Here is a 25,736-nt window from a genome sequence, read left to right as displayed (position 1 = left end):
GACTGCGCCACCCAGGCGCCCTAGGAAACTTTTTTAATAAAGATTTTATTTTTTTAAGTAATCCCTATACCCCAACATGGGGCTTGAACTTAACTCTGAGATGAGGGGGTTGCAGGCTCTACTAACTGAACCAGCCGGGTGCCCCTTTAGGACTATCATTCCATAGAGATACATGTGTGTGAAAAGACTATGTTTAAAAGGATATTTATTGCAGCATCATTTATAATTTATAGCTTAAATCAACAACACAGCTAGTTAAATCAATTATGGCACAGCCATGCAGTAGAATACCATACAGCCATAAAAAAAGATCACGGAAGGTTTTTATGTTAAGATATGGTACTGGACAGTCTGTAGAATAGGGTATTATTTGAAAAAAAAAAAAAAAAAAAAAAAAAGGAAAAATCATGTATGTAATTGGTCGTGCACTGAATACACCTGGGAAGATATAAAAGAAACTGAGAAGGAAAACTGGGTAGATGAGGCAGGGATGGGATCAAGACTTTTCAATGTATAACCTTTTGTACTTTCTGAACTATTACCAATTCAAAAGGATTTGGAGCGCCTGGGTGGCTCAGTCAGTTAAGCATCAGACTTTGGCTTAAATCATGATCTCGTGGTTTGTGAGTTTCAGCCCCCGTGTCGGGCTCTGTGCTGATAGCTCAGAGCCTGGAGCCCGCTTCAGATTCTGTGTCTCCTTATCTCTCTCTGTCCCTCCCCTGCTCATGCTCTGTCTCTCTCAAAAACAAACGTTAAAAAAAGTTTTTTAAAGGGTTTAAAAATGACACAAATGGAGAGAAGAATGACACCACCAATTAATGGCCTCGGTATCGCCACCACACTGCCACAGTATCAGACATCGGGGGCAGGAGTGGGAGGAATAACAATGTCATACAAGCCACATAAAAGTTAGATGTGCATCACTAGACTGCACCAGGTGAGTGTGCTCACTGCCAGCTTAACAGTGACAGTCATGCTGGTTACAGGATGCAGCTGTTACTCTGGGCAGCATGTTTCCCGCTGAAAACATCTACACCGTGCAGGGGGCTCCTACTTTGGGAATATTCCTCCCCCATGGGAGGGGGGTGGTCTTCATCCCAGTCCACAGAATCCTCATCCGTCAGCACGACGATGTGGCACTCTCGCTCCCCTTTCTTGGCACAGCCCACCATGATGGGCAAGATCAACTCTTCGAGGTAGTGGTCAAACTGCTTGTGAGCACCATCATTAGACAGTTCATGCAGTAAAGCGCCTGGGGAGAGAAAATGCAGGTGAACGTCCTATCTGCCCAAGCGCAGAGATTACCGGAGTGAAAAAGACTATGAGGTAATGGCTGTTGTCACTGATAAGTTCCAGAGAGGTGGCCCATTTTAAAGGCAGAAATTGTTTCTTGCTCTGAAGTGCTAATTAAACTGATTTTGTTAAATGTTTCACATTCCATTACTCTTTAACTTTCTCATGCTCAATAATCCCTGAGCATTCTGAACAAGTGCGGTTTTATTAGCTGTACAAGTCAAACCATAAACATTAATTCTACAAGAGATACAACTGCTGTCTGGGGAGGACTGTAGTACCTCTTCTCAAGATGCTCTGGACCCCAATTTCATGGAGTTACAGTACCACAGAAGAGGAATAATCTAAGTTTAATGACACCAAGGGACTTGCTCTGTGTGCTAAACTCAGTAGGGAAACCACAAGTCTAGAGAACTTCATGGAGTATGCAGGGAAATGTATCATGAACCTCAAAGAATAGTTTTTAAAATAACTTCAGGAAGGCTAGGAGATGATAAGAAAATGGCATTTGCAGTCAATCAGTTCTAATCCCAGCTTTAATGCTTAGAGCTTTGAACATGCTAATTTCTCAGTCTTCTCATTTGTTACATGGGGTTATCACCTGGCTTTCAGGGCTAACTGTTGTAAGAATTAAGCAAGTTCACAGCTATAAAGCTATTAGTAAACAATAACAATAATAAAAATAGGGCACCTGGGTGGCTCAGTTGGTTAAGCATCTGACTCTTGATTTCAGCTCAGGTCATGATCTCATGCTCCATGAGATCAAGCCCTGAGTCCAGCCCTGCTTGGGATTCTTTCTCTCTCCCCCTCTCTCTGCCGCTCCCTCACTTGCTCTCTGTCTCAAAATAAACAAACATTAAGGGGCACCTGGATGGCTCAGCGGGTTAAAGCATATGACTTCGGCTCAGGTCATGATCTCACAGTCTGTGAGTTTGAACCCCTCATCGGGCTCTGCGCTGACAGGTCAGAGCCTGGAACCCGCTTTGGATTCTGTGTCTCCCCCCTCTTTCTCTTCCTCCCCCTGCTTATGTTCTCTCTCTCAAAAGTAAGTAAAAAACATTAAAAGAAATTTTAAAAATTAAAAAAAAAATAATGATAAAAATAATTCTAAGAAGAACCCAGCCAATTTATGCTGTTTGACTTTATGAGGAAAGGCTCACTCATGTCCAAGAATCAGTATCCTTATTTATTAAAGAACTGAGACACCAGGTCCTAGGAGGGGAAGCAATTAGCTTGATGACTCACTTGACAAGCTAGATTTAGAACCCAACACATTGTTCTCTTTTGTTTACTTCCTCACAGTGCTTTGAAGCATGAGAGAGGGAATGGGTTAGTATCACAATACCTGCCTGGCAGATGATTTTCAATTTAGGCTTGAAACTCTACTAACAAAAAGTTACCAGTCAATTTCAAGCAAACTCAAAGTTCAGCGGCTCAAATGGAGCTGGGAGTGCTCCTGTACTCACTCAGATCTTGACATCGGATAGTGTTGAAGTCAAAGTTTATGCAGAGATAATCACATGTATCTCTAAGGTCTGGAATAGAGATGCCATCTGGACAATTAATGATACCAGTTTTGTAATAATCCTGTAAACAGATTAAAAATAAGAAATGAAGGCGAAGAATAAGACGAAAACTTACTTCCTCAACCCCCTATTGATTCCTGGTTCTGTTAAACTGATAGGATACTAGAACTACCACCAAGCTGGATGACTTATCAGATGGCCAAGTGGCTCCTGGCTCTCCTGGCATGTTTAATCCCAACTTGATACCTGACAGGCAAGAAGTACTTAAAAGTTACCACAATAGAAAATAAAGAGGGAAGGGCAATAATGGAACTACAGACCGAAAGTCAGTTAACAATCTGATGGAGACCTCAAGTCTTCTGACTTGAGTCTGTGCCTGCCCCTGGGGAAGAGGAGGTAACAAAAAGGCTCCTACACACCAGCACGGTTCGAAATACAGTTGCACTGATTCCTTCAGCAATCTCATACTCTCCTTTCTCATTGGGCCGAGTGAAGTTGTACTCTCTTCCTGGTCCAAACATTCTGAAAGATACCAGGCAACAATGTTACCTTCTGCAGTCCAGCTGGATTCTTCACAGAGGAGGCTGACCCCCTGACACCTCATTCAGTAAGACTCCATTCCATGTTCCCATAGTTTAAGAACTCATAAATTAAACACACAGTGGTGGGATCCAATCCCTATTAAGAAGCTCCCTCCAGACAGAAAAGGTGGCAGCAATTGCTTTCAGCATTTGAGCAAAGGAGAAATGAAGCAGCAAGTCCTCCAGGTTCACCTGTGGTGCTTCTGGGACAGCAAATCAAGTTGGAAAATCTCTGGAGTGTGTGAGGGTTGCCTCTCAAGCCCTCCCCACCACCGAGGAACCCACCTATAAACTGGCAGCTCAAGAAGACAGGGGGTCTCACGCTCCTGACCCTTCCTGTTCTTTTCCTCCCTCAATTAGCATTATCTAGTATGCCAGTCCTCAGTATTTCGGAGTTTTGCTGTTCAAACATCTAATGTGACAGATGAATCCAGAGCGCTAGGTGTAGATGTTAATGTTCTCCCTTTCCTGATACATTTTTTTAATGCTGGAGTTCTGGGGAAACGCCCCTCTTCCATCCGAGGAGTAGCTCTAATGATGGGAACTTCAGGTCAACTAGGCAGGGATGGTAGATACTAGGCTCATCAGTGGTTTGACATAGTTCAGAGGGGTCTGCTCTGCGCATGAACTCAGCAGTCATGAGGGCACAGGGAGATCTTCCTTTTTCTTTTTTTTTTAAATTTATTTTTTCAACGTTTTTTATTTATTTTTGGGACAGAGAGAGACAGAGCATGAACGGGGGAGGGGCAGAGAGAGATGGAGACACAGAATCGGAAACAGGCTCCAGGCTCCGAGCCATCAGCCCAGAGCCCGACGCGGGGCTCGAACTCACGGACCTTGAGATCGTGACCTGGCTGAAGTCGGACGCTCAACCGACTGCGCCACCCAGGCGCCCCGAGATCTTCCTTTTTCTTACTCTTTTCCCATCCTTCCTCCCTCCAGTAAAACTGGCCTCACGACTTCCACCACTCCCACTGTACATCTGAGTTATGGAATGGGAAACCAGAGTGAGGGACAAGGCAGACAGTCGGGATCTTCAGCCAGCCCGACTTAAGTTTCCAATTGGGCCTCACTGCCACTTCCTTCCTGAATCTGCTGGGAACCCCTATGTTCAACGTTCAAAACTGTTATCCGCCACCCTAAATTGGCTGCTTTTCAAAGGTCTGAAAAAGACTCCAAATAACATGCTTTTCAAACCACTATACCATACAGAAGAAATCCATCTTGATAAGTGTCTTCAAAGAATGCTGACATTTTTCTGGAACATTCTGGCTGAAGTTTAGCCAAGACAGCTATGAATCAAAATAGTCAACATGCCATGTAATCCACCCCCCCTCCCCGTCCCCCAAGTATCATCAGCGGAACCTAAGCTCAGAGTTCTCTATCTGGTAGTGACATGGATTAATGTTAATCCATTCGCAATCTCTCAGCTTGTCCCCTTGTGACTACTGGCCCACACCTGTAAGCTCACTGCCTAGGCTTATGCACACGGTATATAACCTCAGGACAGAGCAAACCCAAGCAACTCTCAGAACAGATAACTTCAGCTGACTCAGCTGATGAACCACCCAGATAAAGAATCAGACTCTCTTGTCATGGGACAACTCATTCCTAGATTCAAAGGGCGTCACCCAAGAGTCTATTAATCTATTACCCAGAAAATGCTTGCTTGCTTCTCTTGGTCACTGTTTTCAGAGCCAATCTACCTCAAAGAGCAGCCTGTGTTGAGGCTAATGCTGACTTTGAAGCGGGGGAGGGGGGTGCAATAGTGTAGTGATACCAAGACCGAGGACAGGAAGTCAAGTCTGATAAACTATAGGGCCAATTTGGAAAATGTTTTAATGTCCTAGTTTAGTCTTAATTCAGATGTCTGAGAAATATACAAGTTTGATTCTGATTAAAAATGGTTCATCATGAATCTCTATGTATATGTTCAAATATAAATATATTTGAATAGCTGGATTCCATTTAGCCTAAAACTCAACAAATGAGTATGGTCCATTTTGATTTCTAAATCAAAGTCCTGAGTGAGGTTAGATCTTTAAATAAGATCTACTTCGAAGTAGATAAAAACCCTCAAAAGCCAAGTGTTTGTGTGTATACATACAAGTTATTGTTTTTACTCCTATCCCAATCTGCTCTTCCTCATGTTAAGGTCTGTGGTTGGCCAGAAAGAGAATCTCCTCACTCCCAGCCCAGGCTCCAAGAATACTTTCTGGACAGTGCTCCTCCTTGGCAGGCTCTTTCCATTTCCTAAACTCTAACCCTAAAATGCTGGAGGCAGTAGATGGTAAGACTACAGTCTAAAAGCAGCACAGAGGATGGAACATGAAGAAAAGAGAGCTCAATCACGAAACAACGAAAGAGCCAGATATAAAGATTTGGCTTTGGAAAACTTGAATAGTGATGGAGACATTAGAAAACGACAGCATAATCCTCCTGCCAAGCATAATGGGCAATGGATGGCAGGTGAAATGCTCTTTAGTAAAATGCCTTTGTTCTTATGTCATGTGGAACCCATGTCTAATTCTTTTATTAAAAGGCAAAAGAAAAAAAACAACAACTTAGATCTCACCTTAACTCTAGATCTTTGACGTGGAACTCAGAAGATTATTACTTATGTGAGGTATACAAACTATGGGGTAATAGAAATCAGGTCTCTGACTTCTGCTTTAGAGTGAGTTTATCGAGGACTAAGGAATGCTACTCAGCAGATTATTTTCCACAGTTCTGACTGCTCAGGTAGTTGTGGGGGCTCATTTTACTATACTGGCTTTGTAAAGAAATTAAGTACATCCCCCAAATCATCAACAGATATAAGGTGTTTTACAAGCTTGCCCTCCCTGTCTCATAAAAGTATGAAGGTAGAAAAATAAGCAATCAGTGCTTCTTTTCCTCATTCTAGTGCAAGATAAAGAGCAGGTATTTCTATTCATAGAGAACAGAGTGGATTTGGAAGGAAATTATCATCAATTACCTTCCCAACATGGTATCCGGATGAGCAGTGAAAATTTGTGGATTCACAACAAAACGTGTGCCATCTACAAGAAGTGTCACTTTCTCTGGCGCCTGGGAATGAACGTTACTGCCAAAGCCCACAGTGCTGTTTCCAAATCGTTCTGGAGCCATAAAGGGTTCATGGTTCCGCTTATTCCCATTTTGGAAGCAGGAGCCTTTGATGTCTTCGGGAAGTGGCATTATGTGAGGGAACTGGAGATTTGCTGGCTGAGAGGCATAGTCAAGTGAAAGGTCTAAAAGATCATACAAACAAACCAAAATAACATGACAGCAAAAAGGCTTGGGGGGGAAATAAAACTGCTCTTCTTTAAAAAACCAACTTACCCCCCACCCCCCATTTTTAGGTGTTCACAAGCAAAAAATTCTTGCCTCGAACAAATCAAAGAAAAATAAACTAGAAACTCATATTGGATCACCCTGAGCTTTTCTCCAGGTTTGTATGTTGGGGAGGAGAGAATGAAGGCAATAATGCCCATTTTATAATAAAATGGTTAAAATTTTTTAAAGTAAACTATGTGCATGGCTTAAAAAAATTTAAACACTCAAGAATTTCTGTGGACAACCAGCAAGGCCCTACCACACTCCGTGCCCTCCCCTGTCTTGTTTCACAGAGGCAATCACTTTTTACTTCCGTTTCCACTTCTAGTTCTAAATAATACTCTTATATTTCCTGTTTTTTCTTTTTTTTTTTTTTTAAGGAAACTGCTGCCTCTGTGTGCAGGAACTATTTCATTTTCCACATTCAAAAATTCCTAAATGTTTCTAAATTTTACTTCCCAGAAGGGATGATAGTCTCTAATTGTCTAATGCATTACTTTTGCTAGAAATTCACATAAAAATGCATTTTCACTATGCACAGAAGAATCCTAACATTGCCAACACCATTTTTTGTAAAGGCAAGCCTTGCCCTCAGCAGAAAGGTTCCACTGCAAGTGGCCTTGGGTTAGGATTCATTCCCAGAACCTCAGTTTTCTATCCTAATATCACCAAAGAGTCATTTTAAGTAATTTAATTTTCCAAACCTTGTTCATTTCTGTAAAATGAAAATAATGTTCACGCCACCTCCCTCACAGGATTATTTTATCAACTGAAATAAAGTATGTGAGAGCACTTCAAAGTGTGTTAATACTGTATCATGCAAAAAAAGGCTTAAAACTAAATGCTGTAGCTGAAATCTGGATGTACATAGAAGACAATCAGGGGAAAGTATTTATAAAGGATTGCCATAGGATTCTTTTAAATTGGCAGTTCTCCTAATATATTTTAAGTTAAAAAAAAGTTTTTTAAGGAAAAAATTCAAACATACCAAAGCACAGAGTTAACAATATGCATATCCTGACACCTAGATTTGACAAATTAACACTTTTCTACATTTTCTTCAAATCTTTTTTTTCCCTCCAAATCTCCCATTCCTCACGTACTTTAAGTTTGTACACAATAATTCACGAACATGATTACTGCCCATGAACTCTGGGAAATGAGTCTGACTTTGGGCACTTAGATAACCAAATAAATTGTGACTTAGAGAACACTCACTCCCCCCACCCCCACTCCATTTGCTTCTAGAGAAAAGGAAACCAAAATCTAGACCAAAAACCTATTGAGGATTCACGTCCTACAGCTTTTGACAAATTTTCAATGTGGCCCTGTGTCTGCATACCAAGAGCCAAGCTTCCACAAAATCCATAGGCAAGCTTACAACAAGAGAACACTTTAATCACCAAGACAGGCTTTCACATTCAAAGCGCTGTTCTAAAAACTGAAAGTAGGTACCTACACCACAAATTCAGATTTTAGAATGCTCGATTCCCTCCCCGCCCGCTGCCCTCTCCCCTGCACCCCCTCCCAACAATGAAGCAATTTAACTCGGGCTGATTCCTGAAGGACACCTCAAGTTGCACCCAGCATAAATGGGTGAGTAGGAAAAGAAACTCACTGCACAAATTCTCCCTGACGGTACACTCTAGGATGGCAGGCACACTCTGCTCCTCTGGCAGCTAAAACATGTAGAAGAGCACAGCCCTGGTCAGAAAGACACAAGTTCAAATCCCAGTCCCCTAACTCCCAGCATTGTGAACCGGAACAAGTTTTCTAAGCTTCTGAAGCCTCACTTTTCTCATCTGTACAAGGATTAATCTAAGCAGAGATCAGCAAACTTTCTGTAAAGGCCAGAAGGTAAATATTTTGGGTTTTGTGGGTCATGGTCTCTGTCACTGTAGCAGGAAAGGAGCCAAAGACCATATGTAAACAAATAGGCATCATGTAAACATGATGGCTGTTATTTAAAATTTTTATTTGCAAAAATAGGCAGTGGTCTAGATTTGCCACCCTGTATTGAAAAAAAAAAAAATGTATGTAAAGTTCCTAGCACAGTGAATGCTCAATAAACTGTAACTGATATTATTAGTGTTGCCACTGTCTTTATTAAAAATTAAGAAGAACCTAACAGTTTATCAAGAGCCTGCACGTCCAATAACTAAAAAGTCTTTTGGTCTCATGAAGTAAGAAGATCATTAATATCCCTGTCTTCCAGATTAAGAAAGCAGGGCTCAGAAAGATTAAGCAGCTCATCCAAGGTTACAGATGATAGTAGCAGAGCTAGAATTTGAATGTGTCTTCTGACTCGGAATCCAAGACAATCTTTCTTATACTATCATTGCCACATTAGATATGCTGGACTGATCACGTGGAGATTTTTTGTGATGGTCAGCTGTATAGAGCTGTGATATGTAAGCTAAGCCAATTGGCTGGATATTTTATTTGGGTAAAGAATATGCATGCCTTCTGGGTAGAGTGGATGCTCAGATGTTGGAAAGCCCACCAAATGAAGTCAAGATCTAAGCGTCATACCATCGCTCCTGGGGCCTAGAGGATAAGTAAGGTTCTGAAGACCAGAAGAAGCCGGGCTATTTGTTTCTTTCTCTTGTGCCGCAGCTGAGCTTTCATCCGTCAGGCAGCCAGCCTCCTGCCGCAATAACCTGTCACTCTCACTGCCACGGTGAACATTCATCCTTGGATTCTGTATCCTGAACTGTCTGCTTGACCAGAAAAAAATCCTAGAAGACAGGAATATGCAGGATTTAGAGCGCTCTCAAAACAGATTTCCAAGGACTTCCAAGGAAAGAAAGCCAAACTAGAGAACTCACCAAAAGCTCTCAGTCTTGTTCTGAGAAGAAATGACATCTGAAACATTTCTGTAACTTTATACTTACAGGAATTGAGCTTATTTAAATGGTCTTTACCAAATCACTAAGAATATAAGCATGTTGATAAACTTGTTACTTGGGAGTAATTTTAAGCTGTATCCAAAAACAGATATCAAATCCACAGTTTTGGCCGCAATCTTGATCAATACTACAAAGTAAATGGTAGTGCAATAATTTGATGATGTTTATATCACAGACACAAAAGAGGGGAAGAATCCAACTGGTCAATTAAAGAAAACTTGCCTCTATTCAAAAACAATTGAGACACATATGTTCCTGCAACAATTAAGCACTAGGAAACAAAAACAAACAACCATAATACTCATGGGAGTATTATGGGAGTACTCAAGCAAAATCTGACTTATCGTGCTCAAGTTCTTCTTTATAAGTTCTCTCTTTCTGCACCTATCCTCAACCCTAGCCCCCACCTCAAAATTACATGAAGACGTCACTGGCGATAAGGCTAACTCTCTCCCAAGCAGTGCACAGTCGTGACCAAGAACACATAATGAGCTACGGCCACGTGCAAGGCATTTGCTGATCAGGCAGATGTGGGGGGCGGGGGAGGGCAGTTCAGGAGGCTTCATACCTTTCTTCCAGACAATCAAGCCCTGCAGCCCTTCCATCCTTGGGGGATGCCCAGCTACTCGAAACATTTCTGAAGTTCACCCTACTTATTAGCATTTTCAGTTTATACTGTACTGATTTCCACTTGGTGTTCTGGTAGAAGAATCCTCTTTCGTCACTACCAATTTTTATGCAAATGGACTGCATGCTAACACCAGTTCAGGAAGAAGTTAGGTCACTAAAGGCAGTAACATGTAGAGGTTAAAAAAGATCCCCAGGGACTGGTAAACTCAAAACCACCACTGCTCTCAAGTTTGATTCAGAAAGGTCAAAATCAGGTCTACTGAACAGGATAAGAAAAGGATATGGAACTGGGAAGAGCATTACTGCCAACAATGGAAAGACCAAAAGGGGGGTTGCTTCTTTAAGCTTAACAGGTTTTGAATGGCAATGTTTCCACTGAGCAGTACAGATACTGCTTCTCAGCTCTTCCACTAGCGGCTCAAGAGCCAAGTTCAAACTTCTCTTTGTTGCTCTCCTAAAGACCTCCTGGACCAAAGATGGTAAGCCTGAATAAATCCATCTCTTGAGAATCTGCACAGACTACACTGTATAAATTACTTCATTTATTCCTTAAAATGTGTGAAGAACAGTCACATTACAATGGAATAGTTTGAAAACAGTTTCTTCCTAGTGGAATCAGGGCTCAAAATGAAATTTAACATGTATATAATGAATTGAATTAATACACAGCAGGATGGAATTGAAACTTAGCAAGTTAGGCATCTCCAATGAGGTAAAAGAAAGTAGCCCTCTGAGCACTTAACAGGCATTTTACTTGCATTTAATTTTTATTGCAAATAATACATGAATATTTCCCTTCTTAAAAAGGATGCTTTGGGGCGCCTGGGTGGCTCAGTCAGTTAAGCGTCCGACTTCAGCTCAGGTCACCATCTCGCCATCCGTGAGTTCGAGCCCCGTGTCGGGCTCTGGGCTGACGGCTCAGGGCCTGGAGCCTGCTTCCGATTCTGTGTGTGTCTCTCTCTCTGCCCCTCCCCCATTCATGCTCTGTCTCTCTCTGTCTCAAAAATAAATAAACGTTAAAAAAAATATTAAAAAAAAAAAGGATGCTTTGATCATCATCCCCAATCCCAATCACTTCTCCATATCACAGCTTGCTGGTTTGAATCCTTTTGACTTTACAAAAATGAATTTATACTCTACAGATATGCTGGTAAAAGCATATGGTTTCAAAAGAACACACAAACTATATACTATACATCCATCATTCTCATTCTGTAATGTTTTTCTAAATTACTGTTCTTGAGATGCATCCATGTTGAAAGATCAAGATCTGGTTCATTCCTTCTTCTTCTTCTTTTTTTTTTTAAAGAGAGAAGGAGAGAGCCAGTGAGGGAGAGGGGTAGAGGGACAGGCAGGGAGGAAGGGGGAGGGGGGGGAGGGGGGAGAAAGGGGGAGATGGAGAAGGGGAAAGAGGGAAAGGAGAGGGGGAGGGGGAAAGAGAGGGGGAGGGGCAGAGAGAGAGAGAGAGAGAGAGAGAGAGAGAGAGAATATCGACCATGGAGCCTGATGTAGGGCTCGATCCCACAACCCTGGGGTCATGACCTGAGCCAAAATCAAGAGTCAGATGCTCAGCAGACTAAGCCACCCAGGTGCCCCAATTCCTTCTTAACTGTTGTAGAATAGTCTGATTCCACTCTTCTATCCATGAATATTTAAGCTGTTTCTTAACTATTACAAACAATGCTTCAACGAACAAGATTAGAGTATACTATGAAACTCCAAGAAAGGACCCAGATTACAGACTTCTCCCAAATGTATTTGGCATCAGAACTCCTTTTTTCAAGAAATCATCTCAGGATTAAAGCTTAGTGGCACACACTAAGAAATTACCTAACGCAACATTTACCCAAAGTCTCCTATGAAGTAATTCCTCTGTAATTCTAGAATGACAGAACAAAACTTTGAAACCTGAAAAGTTAACTAACACCAAGTTTTCAACATACACCAGAGCAACCACTTTAAACATACTACTACTCCCCTTCCAGGATTGGTGTTTCATTCAACTTTGAATTTATATTTTCAATGCCTATCATGGTTCAATTCTGTAACCATCCCCCAAATGAATCTTGGTCCTTAGAACAGATCTAGGAAAAAGGAAAAAATAAATAAGCAAAGCACTTCAATAATATAGTCTCTATTGCGACAAAACTATCTTTGGTCAAAACACAGTCCTAAAAGTCACAGCAACATACAATTACGAAAACTAAAGGATCATGACACCCCATGGCACACTTAACAGTAAATGAAGAGACTGCTTCAGAAAAGAACTAGGAGTCAGAAATATATTAATAACAATTCAGACTATATAGCCATTAAGCAGAGAAAACTTAACATCCAACAAGCTGGCTGAAGCTTCACTTCCACACAGTATGGGAGAGCATTTTTATACACTGTAAAGAACTACGCAAATATATTTATTATTTATATCATAGACCTCGCATGAAGGCCCATTCTTTGTTAAGTCTTCATTTTGCTGACCTGGAACAGCATCATAATCTCCCATCTTGGAAAATTTACATACAATCTTTGATGGTGGAAGTATCTCCACATATTCCTTACACCTTAAAATGGACACACCACAGTTTCTCCTTAGAACATAATCATCTTGAGTATTAATCCAAAATATCCTCTAGATAATGTCTATGTATTTTTTTCTTACTTGCAATTTCCTCTAACCAATTATTTCTGAAGAATGTAAGATAATTACATGGATCACTGTGCCATTAAGTCCAATATCTTGCCACTGAACTATTCAACATTTTTTTGAATAGATTTTAAAATCTAGTTGTAAAGTGGTCAGGGGCAAACAACCCTAATATGGATCTATCTCAAAAGCATAATGCTTTCAGACTGTTAATGGTACAAACGTATGATTTTTTTTTTTTTTTTTTAAATTTGAGAGCATCCAAGCACGCATGTGCAAAGCAGGACAGGGGCAAAGAGAGAAGGAGAGAGAGAGAGATCCCAAGCAGGCTCTGCACAGGGGTTCAATCTCATAAACCGGGAGATCATGACCTGAGCTGAAATCAAGAGACACTTGGGGCGCCTGGGTGGCGCAGTCGGTTAAGCGTCCGACTTCAGCCAGGTCACGATCTCGCGGTCCATGAGTTCGAGCCCCGCGTCAGGCTCTGGGCTGATGGCTCAGAGCCTGGAGCCTGTTTCCGATTCTGTGTCTCCCTCTCTCTCTGCCCCTCCCCCGTTCAAGCTATGTCTCTCTCTGTCCCAAAAATAAATAAAAAACGTTGAAAAAAAAAAAAATTGAAATCAAGAGACACTTAACTGAGTGAGCCACTCAGGCATCCCACAAGGGTATGATCTTTTAAAAGGTAGTATCCTTTTTTTTTTTTTTTTAATAACTTCAGAGTAATCTGGGTGGTGATAAGGTAGGATGCCACAGAATTTGCTACATAAACCAATCTACCCTTCACCTGTACTCTAGAAATCAGATTTAGAAAGTAATCACATCTGTGCCAAACCTTCATTTCAAACAAATCCCAGTCTTTTCCATCTGTTCTTTAAAAAAAAATTTTTTTTTAATGTTTATTTATCATTGAGAGACAGAGCATGAGCATGGGAGGGGCAGAGAGAGGGGGAGACACAGAATCCGAAGCACGCTCCAGGCTCCAAGCTGTCAGCACAGAGCCCGACACAGGGCTCAAACTCACAAACCGTGTGATTATGACCTGAGCCAAAGTCGAAGTCGGAGGCTTAACCCGACTGAGGCCCTCTGTCCATTCTTATGTAAAAACCACTATGTTCCTTTAACTATTTTAATCACCTATCATTGACTTTGGCCTAGTTACATTATGTTTTTCTATTTATGCATAGTAATAAACCTGCTAATGTTTTCTATTAAAGGTGAACAGATTTTCCATTTTGCTTCACATACATTCTCGGGTGATAGCCAGAAGGGTAACAGTGAGGGCAGTGGGAGACAAGAGAGGTAGAAGATAATCTAAAATATCTACATGATCACCTTCTAAGATATCATTAACTGGTAGCAAAGAGGTTACCATTTTTGGAATGTACTCTGGGTGTATGTTTTTTTTCCCCCAAAGTTTGTATTTATTTTGAGAGAGAGAGAGAGAGAGAGAGAGCACGGAGAAGGGCACAGAGGAGAGGAAGAGAGAGAGAATCCCAAGAAGGCTCTGCACTGTCCGTGCAGAGCTGGACGCGGGCTTGAACTCATAAACTGCGAGATCATGACCTGAGCTGAAATCAAGAGTCGGACGCTTAACCGACTGAGCCACCCAGATGCCCCTCTGGGTATATATATTTTGAAACAACTTCTATTGAAGCTTTTCTGTCATGTTCTATTCACCCCCTTTGCAAGTATGACCCTAATGTTCCAATCTCAGAAGAAATTCAGTCTTCTATTTAAGGAATTCTGGTTTTCCTTTTTCCAGATAATTTCTAAGAATACTGAATAAGACCATTCCAGTCTTAAGCCCATATAAACTCTATTCTTAACATTCTAAATATCAGAGTTTCCTACATTTCTCAACCCATAAGAATTTAGCTGTTTACATGAGCAAAGAAAGAGACCCCTGTTAGTAAATTATTTCCACTGGGTCCTCCCTTCACATGTATGTACCTCCTTGAACTCTGGCAGACTGGTGAGGCATGAATAACTTCTTAGAGATCTCTTGGTACATTTCTCTCCAAGTGTGATCTTCCATTATGGCTCTACTTTTTATAACTGTGGCCCTGTGCAGGTTCCTAAATCTGAGTCTCAATTTCCTCACTTGACAAAAAGGAAGTAACTGTTAACCACACCGGGTTGATATAAGGAGTAAATCAGCACTTAGTACAATGCCTGGCACGTAACATTCAATAAAACGTTGATTATTGTTTTATTCCCAAATCAGGGAGTCTACAAAGAAATTTTACAAACCTAATCTATTTGGTACTGAAACAACCCCAGGAGAGATGCTTTAATTATCCTCACTCAAACTGGGGGTGGGGATGGGAATCAAGTTTTAGAGAGGTTAGCCAATTTGCCCCAAATCCTAACTCTAGCTAAGAGGCAAAGGTAGATTCTAAACTTAGGTTCTTGGATTCCCATATTCTTTCCATCCAATCACACTGCTTCCCCCGAACCATCTTGCCTTTCATCCATTACTGATTATAGAACTATTGTTTGTCACAAATGAAAGAGAAAGTCAGTAATATCCAGGGTCATAGCTGCTGTTCTTAACATGTAGGAGTTATGGTAGTAATGTAAGAATCCTGTAATAGAATGGTTATATTTTTCCATGAAATAGCATTGTTAGTACTTCACTACTTATAAAAGCCATTAAGTACTCACTGAAAAAATTTCAGTCAATATACAAAGACAGCAATACTTTAAAAATCAACAAAGCTGTGAACTCTTTGCACATGTTAACTCTGGGCATCTCCCCACTATATTCTTGGAATAAACTCCTAGAAGTAAAACAGATATGGAAAAAAGTAAATAATTTTTAAGTTTTGATAGGTACTGCCAGACTGTCCTCTATAAATATACCAGTTTAAACTCTTTCCAGCAGCATGGAGCATCCATTCTCTAGAACCCTTGCTAACAGCGTTTCAGTTTTCTTCATCTTTGCTAATCTGATAAAATTACATTAAAATGAGCTATCATAGTTCACTTAAAACTTTCATCGATACTTCTAAAATTTCACCTTTGAAAGCCTTAAAAGTTTTGAGTGGGTGGGGAAAGATAACCCTGCTGGGTAGGTATTAGGTAATAGCCATGATCTATTCACATCCAGTTTTTCAGGCTTGACTAGAATCACTGGATATTTCCCATGACTTGCTCTCATTTCCCTGGATGTCTGTGAGAGAACAAGGTATAATCGTACAAGACCACCCACAAGATAAGCAAAGCAGGTTCTGACTTTGGCTTCATTATTAACTAGCCATGTCACCAAAACATTCTATAAGCTTCATTGTTTTCATCCATAAAAACAGAGGATGGTACCTGCCATTACTAAGCTAGACAAACCTTTCTCAAATAGGATGCACGGAAAAGCTCTCAAAAATCATGAAGCACTATACAAAAGACAAGTGATAAACGCGGAGATTGATGTAAATCTCCCTTGAACAACTGCTTAGTTAGCATTTATTTAGCTCTCTAAGCTCATCATGCTCATCCTCCACTTTTGGATATACTTACTATGTTTTACTGTATGATTCTACTGATTTCAGTTACCTTTGTCATTTTGATTCAGTGAAATCACACCGTGTACTGTTTCTGGAATTCTACAAATTATTTTTTGCCTCAGTTGCCTAACTTCATTTGCACTTGACCTTCTGTGTCTTTCCATTTTTCTCCTCAGGAAGATACCACATCCTCCTCTTCTATCGTCAAACTGTCTTTTCTTTAGCTTTTTTAGTCCTGCAGAATTTTAAAAAACAAAGAATAATCCTGCACACAGGTAGTACAGGTTTATTGTTCCTGGCAGAAATACCAAAAAGACAAAAATCACCCATAATTCTTCTTCCAGAATTTCCTAAGCATAAACACATAAATATTTTTTTTATTTTTCACAATTTGAAATTCTGTAAATACTATGCCACATTTCTCAACATAATATGATTTTGGCTATAGGTCAATAATCACACTCTTACATCATTTTCAATGGTACATACTATTCTGTTATACCAAATTTCACTCAACTGATTTTGTGTTTTATGGTTTCTTTTTTTTTATAATCTTTAACCCATATAGAATGTTTTGTATACAGCATGAGATAGGGATCTACCGAAATTCAAATGGTTAACCAATTAACTGCGTTAATGTATTCTGAAGAGTCCATTTTTTCCATACTGATTTGAGGTGTCACCTTCATCAAATACTGACATATGATAAATGCTTGACCTGGTTTTTACACTCTGTTCCACTGATTCATCTATTTCTGTGCCAATGTCATGTATAATTTCAGTTTAACAACCTTGCCATCATTTTTCTATGTCACTTATCTGGAAGTTCTAAAATGATATTTCTAAGTTGTCAACAGGGAAATGTTTCCTTCTGACTTTTAAAATTATGTCTGAACTACTTATGTTTTTTCTTCAATGAGTAATATATTTTATTAATTTAGAATTACTGTGATAAGAGTCCTAGAACATTACATTTAATGGATAGAGGTTGTACACAGATTCTCTGTACTAGTTTGTTACCCAGAATGTAGCTTTGTTCCTTTTTTTAAAAGATTTTATTTTAGTATTTTTTAAACGTTTATTTATTTATTTTTGAGAGAGAAAGAGCAAGCAGGGGAGGGGCAGACAAGAGAGGGAGAGAGAATCCCAAGCAGGTTCTGCACTGTCAGGGCAGAGTCCGAAATGGGGCTCGAACCCACGAACTATGAAATCATGACCTGAGCCTAAATCAAGAGTCAGATGCTTAGCCAACTGAACCACCCAGGTGCCCCTAAAGATTTCATTTTTTAAGCAATCTCTACACCCAACGTGGGACTCGAACCCACAACCCTGAGATCAAGAGTTGCATGCTCCTGAGCCAGCCAGGTGCCCCTGTTTGTTCTTTTTTTATAGGAAGTAAAAATTTGCTTTACCTAAAAAGATAACTGCCATAACTCATTCCAATGAAATATTAAAAATGTATGGATAACTGTAACTACTAATACTAATTTTGCTGTTTATTGTTGAGACAATGTTTAATCAAATTTTTAATTCAAAAGTAAAAAGTAAGTTTACTTCAGCTGTTTTAACACATACAAATAAATACATTATATGGATTAAAGATAGATTATGCAGTCTAGGTTAATATTGCAGCTACACCAGAAGACTGCTTCTGTGCAGAAAAAGAACTTATGATACTGTACTTCTTGAATACTGGTCAGTACATGCCCTTCTTATATACTCTCCCTATGAACCTATGCAACTGTTTAACCCCTAGTAAACATCAACCCTTCTCCCCTAACTGCTTTATCTTGTTTAGATTTTTTAAATTTTTTTTTTAATGTTTGTTTATTTTTGACAGAGAGAGAGAGAGCATGAGCAGGGGAGGGGCAAAGAGGGAGGGAGACACAGAATCTGAAGCAAGCTCCAGGCTCTGAGCTGTCAGCACAGAGCCTGACATGGGGCTCGAACTCACAGATTGCGAGATCATGACCTGAGCCGAAGTCGGACGCTCAACTGACTGAGCCACCCAGGCGCCCCTTGTTTAGATTTCTTTTCAAAGAACTGATGCTATAAAATGTTTTCCCATTTACCATACCATTTCTTCACAAAGTCTCAAATTAAGGGAAGCTATATTTAACCATACCCTATCTTGCCTCTCCCATATTTGCCAGCAAGTGCTTTGAAGCTAGACTAAATAGTTTGGTTTGTGATTCCACCACTTATTAGCTACGTGAATCTGGGCACATGACTAACTTCTCTGAGATTCCATTTTCTCATCTGTAAATTAATAATACCATCTATTTGGAAGAGCTATTTTAGGGATCACAAATACTTCAGATCAAGTACGATCTGTGGCATATGGTAAACACTGAAAAATTGTCAGCTGTTACTATTATTCATATATTCAAACCTAGCTTCAAGCTTATAAAAATCATACTCATAAAAGTTTTAATCTTTGCTTGTTTCTCCTTTTTTGCATTATTACCTAGCTACCACATTATCCCTCATTTCAATTCCAATACTAACAACCCCTTTATTTATCTGTGTATCTGTATTTTTTTTTGTTAAGTACTGGATTCTGAATATGTCTGTTTGCAGAGGTAATGAAATTCATTTATGATTCCACTGGTAACTCTTAATTTCAAATATTTACCGATAACAGACATGTTATTTTTGTAAACCAAACCTCTAATTTTATTTTTTTTATTTTATTTAAAAAAAATTTTTTTTTCAACGTTTTTTATTTATTTTTGGGACAGAGAGAGACAGACCATGAACGGGGGAGGGGCAGAGAGAGAGGGAGACACAGAATCGGAAACAGGCTCCAGGCTCCGAGCCATCAGCCCAGAGCCTGACGCGGGGCTCGAACTCACGGCCCGCGAGATCGTGACCTGGCTGAAGTCGGACGCTTAACCGACTGCGCCACCCAGGCGCCCCCAAACCTCTAATTTTATAACTAAAACCTAGACAGCTTTCAAATGAATCTTTTGAATTGACTAAGCACTTTTATCAGCTAGGTTATTTTAATCTCTCAGAATTTAGAGAAGTTTCTGGTAACCTCTTCAGACTGTCAACAAATTAGCGAACATATATAGTCAGCATGTATTTACCAAACATCTACTGTGTGGAACACACATAACACCGTGCCAGCAAAAAGGGGCAAAGGACTGTGGAACACCTTCAGGGCTGATCCTAAACTCCCATGCTGGTTAGGTGGGAATATGTGAAAAAGATAAATAAATTTAACTAATACATACAGAATAAGCGGTTCTAACCCTTGGTTTGATTGTCAGGCCTATCTTCCAAGAGTATATTAACATAGGCTCATTGTGGGGTCCAGCAGTTCGTAATTTTTTCTAAAAAGTCAACTTAGGCAGCTCTCATATGCATTTAGGTTTGGGGATCATAAAAGAAACATAAAAGTCATAAAAATTCATATGAGAAAATCACCTCTGGCTTGTGTGCTTAGGAAAAGGAAGTCTTTATCAGACAAAATCTACACAGGGCTCTGAAGAGATTTTCTCCCCAGTTTTTGGACACTTCAAATCTTCAGGAAAATAGAAAAATCATTACAATCAGTACACAGGTGTATACCCCTCAGATTTACCAACGATCATCCTGCCTCATTTGGGTGCACTTTGCATGCCTTCCCCCTCCACAGATTTTCCAAATCACCTGAGAATTACAGATATCACACTTCATCCCTAATACTTCAGTATGCACAGTCTAAGAATTACAACATTCCCCTACAAAACACAACAGTACCATTTTCACATCTAAGAAAATGGACAATTCCATAATCAAATTTACTAATTTGGTTTCATATTTTCTTTTATAGACTTTTCTGGGGATCCATAATTAAGGCTTGTTTCTTGCATTTTTTAAAATGTTTTATTTATTTTTGAGAGAGACAGAGAGAGACAGAGTACGAGTGGGGGGGGGAGAGGGAGAGAGGGAGGGAGGGAGGGGGGGAGAGAGAGAGGGAGGGAGGGAGGGGGAGAGAGAGAGAGAGGGAGGGAGAATCCTAAGCAGGCCCCAGGCTCTGAGCTGTCAGCACAGAGCCCAACACGGGGCTCAAACCCATGGACTGTGAGATCATGACCTAAGCCGCTCAGAAGCTTAACCAACTGAGCCACCCATGTGCCCCTAGTTGTCCCAAATTTTTTAATCTCGTATAGTCCCTCCCTCCATCTTTTTTTTAAAATGAAATTTACATTTTAAAAGAGACTAGGTCAGTTCCAACATCCTGGATCTGTTTCCACACAAGGAAAAAATTTCTCCTATGTGTCTCAACAAGAATACTACATAGATGGCAGCTGTATCCTTCCAAATGCCATCACATTAGAGACATAATGCCACCATACCCTACTATAGGGGAAAACCTTGGCCACTTGGTTAAATGGTGACTATAGATCTCTCCCCGCTGTAAAGAGAGATGTAATACTCTATCTCCCAATAACCTTTCACCCAGTGGTTTTGGCAATCTACTGATGATTCTTGCCTGAGTCAGTTATTACATTTGGGACTACAAAATGAGGGCTCTCTAACTGTGTTGTTCCTCCTACACATCTACTGTATAGCAGCCTTCCATGAAGTACAACTATTTCTACACTTTTCCTTTATTTCTCCCTTTTAAGTATCATTATGAACTCAAAGATTTGTTTTAATCTAGTGTATTATAATAATCCATTACCATGATTTTTTTTAAAACTGTCCCCAATTTTTGGTTTAAACTGTCCCAGATATGGCTAGTGGGGTTCTCTTCAAGCCATTGTCTGTCATTTTAACACAATTCTATTTGTTTTTGAGGCTACTTCTGGCATAAGATTTCTCCAAGCACACCTTTTACCATCTCTGCCCCAGACCTGGAATCAGCCACTTTGCCAGGAGCCTTTGTTCCTTTCAGTGGGCAATGGCATTTATAAATCAGGATCTGAGCACTAACTGTCCTCACAGCTACTGGGTTGTCACTGCTTCTAGGCCATTTCAGTAGATGAAGCTGGGGATTTTTTTGTTTTTTTTAAACAAGCAAGAATTTACACTGATACTTTCAACTCAAATTCAACACTATAGTTTTTCTTTATATTAGCATCTTTTCCTTACAGTGAAAATCTTGGTTCATAAACTAGTTTCAAAATTATAATATCAACATTATTACTCACAATAAACATACTAAGTTTTAGTCTACGGGGGGGGGGGGGGGGGCAGGTTTTTGTCCTTTTGGCAATCTGATGATTCTTGCCTGATGTATTATCAGTATGATATGTTCAAGTTATTTTTTCTCTGTATGTCCTATAGGTTAGGTTTATTTCTCTCTACACTTACTATGTAAAACATTTACATGGTTTAAGTTACAGTGTTACCAGAAAGGAATGCTGAGAGAAGTGTTTTTCCCTTCCCTTTTCCCTCCAATCTTTCCCCATCTATTCCCTACAGATAACCAGTTTTATTAATTTCTGTTTATCCTTCATGTTTCTCTTTGAAGAGATTAGGATAAAATGTGCATATACATATAAATTCTCAAGTCCTCTTTTTCTTATACAAAAGATGGAACACCACATCCAATCCTGTCCTTTGCTATTTTTACTTAACAATATATCCTGGAATTCACTCCAAAGGAGTGATGCGAAACCATCCTCATTCTTTTTATTACTATGTAATACTCCACTCTGCAGATGTTAATATGTAGAACTTTGGTAGAGAAAAGAGGAAAGGGCAGGCCAGATAGTGCAGATGGCATAGAACAGGCAGGAAAGTAAAAGCGAACGAGGCTTTATTACTACATAAAATGGGGTGGGTGGGAGACTAATCAGGCTAGAGTGAAGGGTTAATGTGAAAGGGTGGGGAAATCAGGTTCACCATCATATCATACAACTCCAGGGAACCCCATGCATACCATCATCTAAGAAGCTATACAATGCACAACTTAGACGACTATACATACTGACCCTGGGGAAGTTGAAAAACAAGATGGAGCCGACTTATGGGGGCCTTGAATTATAAAGTAAAATAGAATTTTGTCTTGTAGCCAAAGTTTTTACATATGGAAGGCTCATGTTCAATATGTTTGAAGATAAATGCTTCAAGATAAATACAGCCACAGATGGACTGGAATAGTTAAAAGAAGAGGCTATTGGAATAGTCTAAGTGTGAAATAACAGGATCTCAATAGGTTATTGTCAAGAAAGATAGTACTTAAGACACAGTCCTCCCTTCATACAAAGAGCTTACAATCTAGTTGAGAAAAATCAAAACACGAGAGTTATACAAAACAGAAAAGTGGCATTTTTGGAATAAGAGACCTAAGTGATTATATTGTCCAGTGGTTCTCAGGTCTAACTGATAATCAGAGTTACATAGAAGAACCTGTTAAAAACATATTCTTGGGCCCCATTCCCCAGAGATTCTGATTCAGTAAGTGTAGGGTAGGATCTGAGAATGAATTTTTAATAAGCTCCTCAGGTGATCCTGTAGACTAGCTATGTTTGGGAACAAATGATTTAGTATAATCTTTCATTTCATGGATGAGAGACTGAAGCACAACAATATTCTTTCTGAAGAATATTCTAGGAGACTTACAATCTTGGGGTAGAGAGGCCTTTATAATCAGGACCAAAAACCCAAAAGCTAAAAAAGAAGAGAAAGACACATGTGATTACAAACCCCCTCCCAAAAGCAAGAAACTAAAAACTTTTGTATGGCAAGAGATCCTATAAAAAATAGATTTGAAAAATTGTATTTGCAACATACTACACAGAGTTATCACAACATTCAATGAGGGGTTATAAAAATGCATGAAACTAACCCAACAGAAAAATGGGCAAAGGATGGAAAGAGAGACATACCCAAAAGAGAGCTGGTGAAGCTGTATTAATAGCCTACAAAATAGAATTTAAGGCAAAAAACTGCACAAGTTGGAGAAGACATAAAATTCAAAGACGTCTATTAGTAGAACCATTTCTGTTCCTCATTTCTTCTATCTTGGAAGAAAGCCACAATGAGAGAAGAGATGCAGGAGAGAAGAGGACATGCCAATTCCATGGAAAGGCTGGAGCTGATTCCTTCCCTTTTCTTTCCTTCTCCCCTATGAACTGCTGAGGCCAGGCTAACAGGCAGGCAGATAAAAGCACAACGACAGGAGTGACAAGATCATAATTGCTCGGACAGATTTTCCTGTCTTTTCTACTTGACATCCCCAATTTACTGCCCTCAGTACCTTTTTGTCAATATACCTTACGTCCAAGAACAGGTTTTATGCACAAAGAGGCTATATTATAGTTACTTGGATTTAAATTAAGACTTAAGACCTTGTGTTCAACTTGTAACTAAGACTGCCCTTACTTTCTGTTACAAATTTATCAAGTTAAAAAAAACTACTATACTGGAAACAAAAAGAATTAAACAATATAATAAAAAAATCTATACTTACCACCCAGTTTAAAATACAAAATATGACAATACAGTTGAATCCCCTATAACCACTATCCTAAGTTTTGTGTTTCCATCAAAGATTTCAAACTATATCTACAATCTTAACGTATTTTCTTTTTTTGTTCTAGCACTTTGATTGCCTACCAAGCAAATCTTCAAGTAATGAAAAAACTGGTAAATCTAAAAAGTGAAACTGATGAATTCTAGTGTATCTCAAGAAGTTCTTAAATATTTCAACACTCTTTTCAAACAGCAAAGTTTTCTTACATCCTTAAATTAATAATTAAATCTAAAACCTAATTACCCAAGAACACATTTTACATTAGGATCACAAATTAATCAGCTGAGGCTGTTCAATATGTCAAATTACTACAAGCCCTACATCTTAAGTACAGATGGCCATCAACTTTATTCACACATATCTCGTATCACATATGGTTCTAAGTCCTTTATAAATGTTATTTAATAGTCACAGAATTTTATGAAGTAGGTGCCATTATTACCCTCATTTTATAGGTGAGGAAACTGAGGAAGAAAGAGGCTAAGGAAAGTTCTCACAGTCACACAGCTAATAAATAGTGGCGCCAGGCTTCAAACCCAGGCTTCTGGCTTCACAGTCTACTGTTACCATCATGTTATGTTACCTCTCCTTATAGGGCTGATTTACTTCACGATTTCTACGTAAACTGTATAGGTTTAGAAATATAATTCCAAGCCCAAGATCTACGGCTTGGGCATACAACCTTTCTGTGCCAATAACGGGCATATCTAGCACCTTTTCTGTTTAAACAGTTGCTAGGAGAGGACTTCTGTATTACCTAAAAACTGGATAAATGAAATTCTGTCATTTCTACACACGGTGTTTCCATCTTTTGATTGGATTCAACGAGTTATGGTCATGCTAGTGACACCTTTATGCTAAGAACAATCCATGGCACATAACAGATCAGGCAAAGTCTATGACTCCTAAGAAAAAGCCAGTCAACATATTATAGAATCTCTGGGGTGAGTTCCCTAATGTCCAGGACACTCTTCTGCTTGCTAAAAACCTAAAATCCTATAAAGGAAGAGATACACAAGCTGTTAAAGATTACTTATACAAACTTCCAGGAAATATCAAAGCAATATGCTATTAGCAATAAGGTCTTGAAAAGAACAGTACAAGCCAGTGCAATTAAAAAATTTAAAGATGTATTAGTCAACAGAGTAGGCCATTTTACAGGAAAAAGCTAAGTGTGTGTATGGCAAGAAAGTGTGTATATGAAGGTCTTGGGGACAGACCCATGGATCAGTACTGTAGCTATAGATCATGTTGAAAACTCTGGAGACAATCCAAAATCATTGTGTGAGAAGATAGTTCAAGGCCCAGTACCAATTAGTGTCAAAGTTTTTCCTGAATACTTAGCAGAAATTATAACAGTGCAGCACACACACACACACACACAAATTACTCCAGTTCAAAGACACTTGACACTGACCGAGACATCATCAATCTGCTAATAGCTTTTTAGGAAAAAGAAACACTAGCATATTAGATACATATGTGATTTTAATATACATCAGGATTTCAAAAATATTGAAATGTGAAGGATTACAGTATATGTTAGTGTTATGTTTTCTTGAGAAGGACTATCCTTTGTACCTAAGTTACACCTGTAATTCTTTTTGATATTACTTTTTCTTTTATGAAAGAATGGTGACAGAAAATGATGGCCAGATTTCTTTTCAAATGGGCTTCCAAGCTCTTCCCCCATAATTTTACCAATCATGAATCTCAAAAAATCTGGATCCCAATCACCTAGGACTAAAAAACACTTCTACCAGTTCAGTGTAACCTAACTAAAAATATCCAAAAATAAAAAGTCTCTTAGTTTGCTCACTCAAAAGCTGGAAAGCAATCCCTG

At 39.4% G+C, this 25,736-nt stretch overlaps 1 protein-coding gene across 2 annotated transcripts in view; it reads right to left on the bottom strand.

Moving 5' to 3' along the window:
• KCTD20 (potassium channel tetramerization domain containing 20) overlaps positions 1-25,736 on the bottom strand; it is a 38,453-nt gene that overhangs the window by 6,296 nt on the left and 6,421 nt on the right. Inside the window, exons 2-6 of one of the 2 annotated variants that reach the window (XM_058733735.1) lie at positions 9,269-9,474; positions 6,378-6,651; positions 3,239-3,341; positions 2,760-2,880; positions 1,055-1,252 (exon numbers count right to left, since the gene is read on the bottom strand). In XM_058733735.1, the coding sequence (XP_058589718.1) occupies positions 1,055-1,252; positions 2,760-2,880; positions 3,239-3,341; positions 6,378-6,651; positions 9,269-9,428 (856 nt within the window). In that variant the 5' untranslated portion in view covers positions 9,429-9,474. Of the gene's footprint in view, positions 1-1,054; positions 1,253-2,759; positions 2,881-3,238; positions 3,342-6,377; positions 6,652-9,268; positions 9,475-25,736 lie in introns of those variants that run through there. The other variant, XM_058733736.1, reaches the window with a different exon arrangement.

This window comes from Neofelis nebulosa, chromosome 6 (genome assembly GCF_028018385.1).
Source record: "Neofelis nebulosa isolate mNeoNeb1 chromosome 6, mNeoNeb1.pri, whole genome shotgun sequence".
In the NCBI taxonomy this organism is placed as follows: Eukaryota; Metazoa; Chordata; class Mammalia; order Carnivora; family Felidae; genus Neofelis; species Neofelis nebulosa.
The sequence above is the reverse complement of the archived record's forward strand: the minus strand, read 5'-3'. Positions and strand labels throughout refer to the sequence as shown.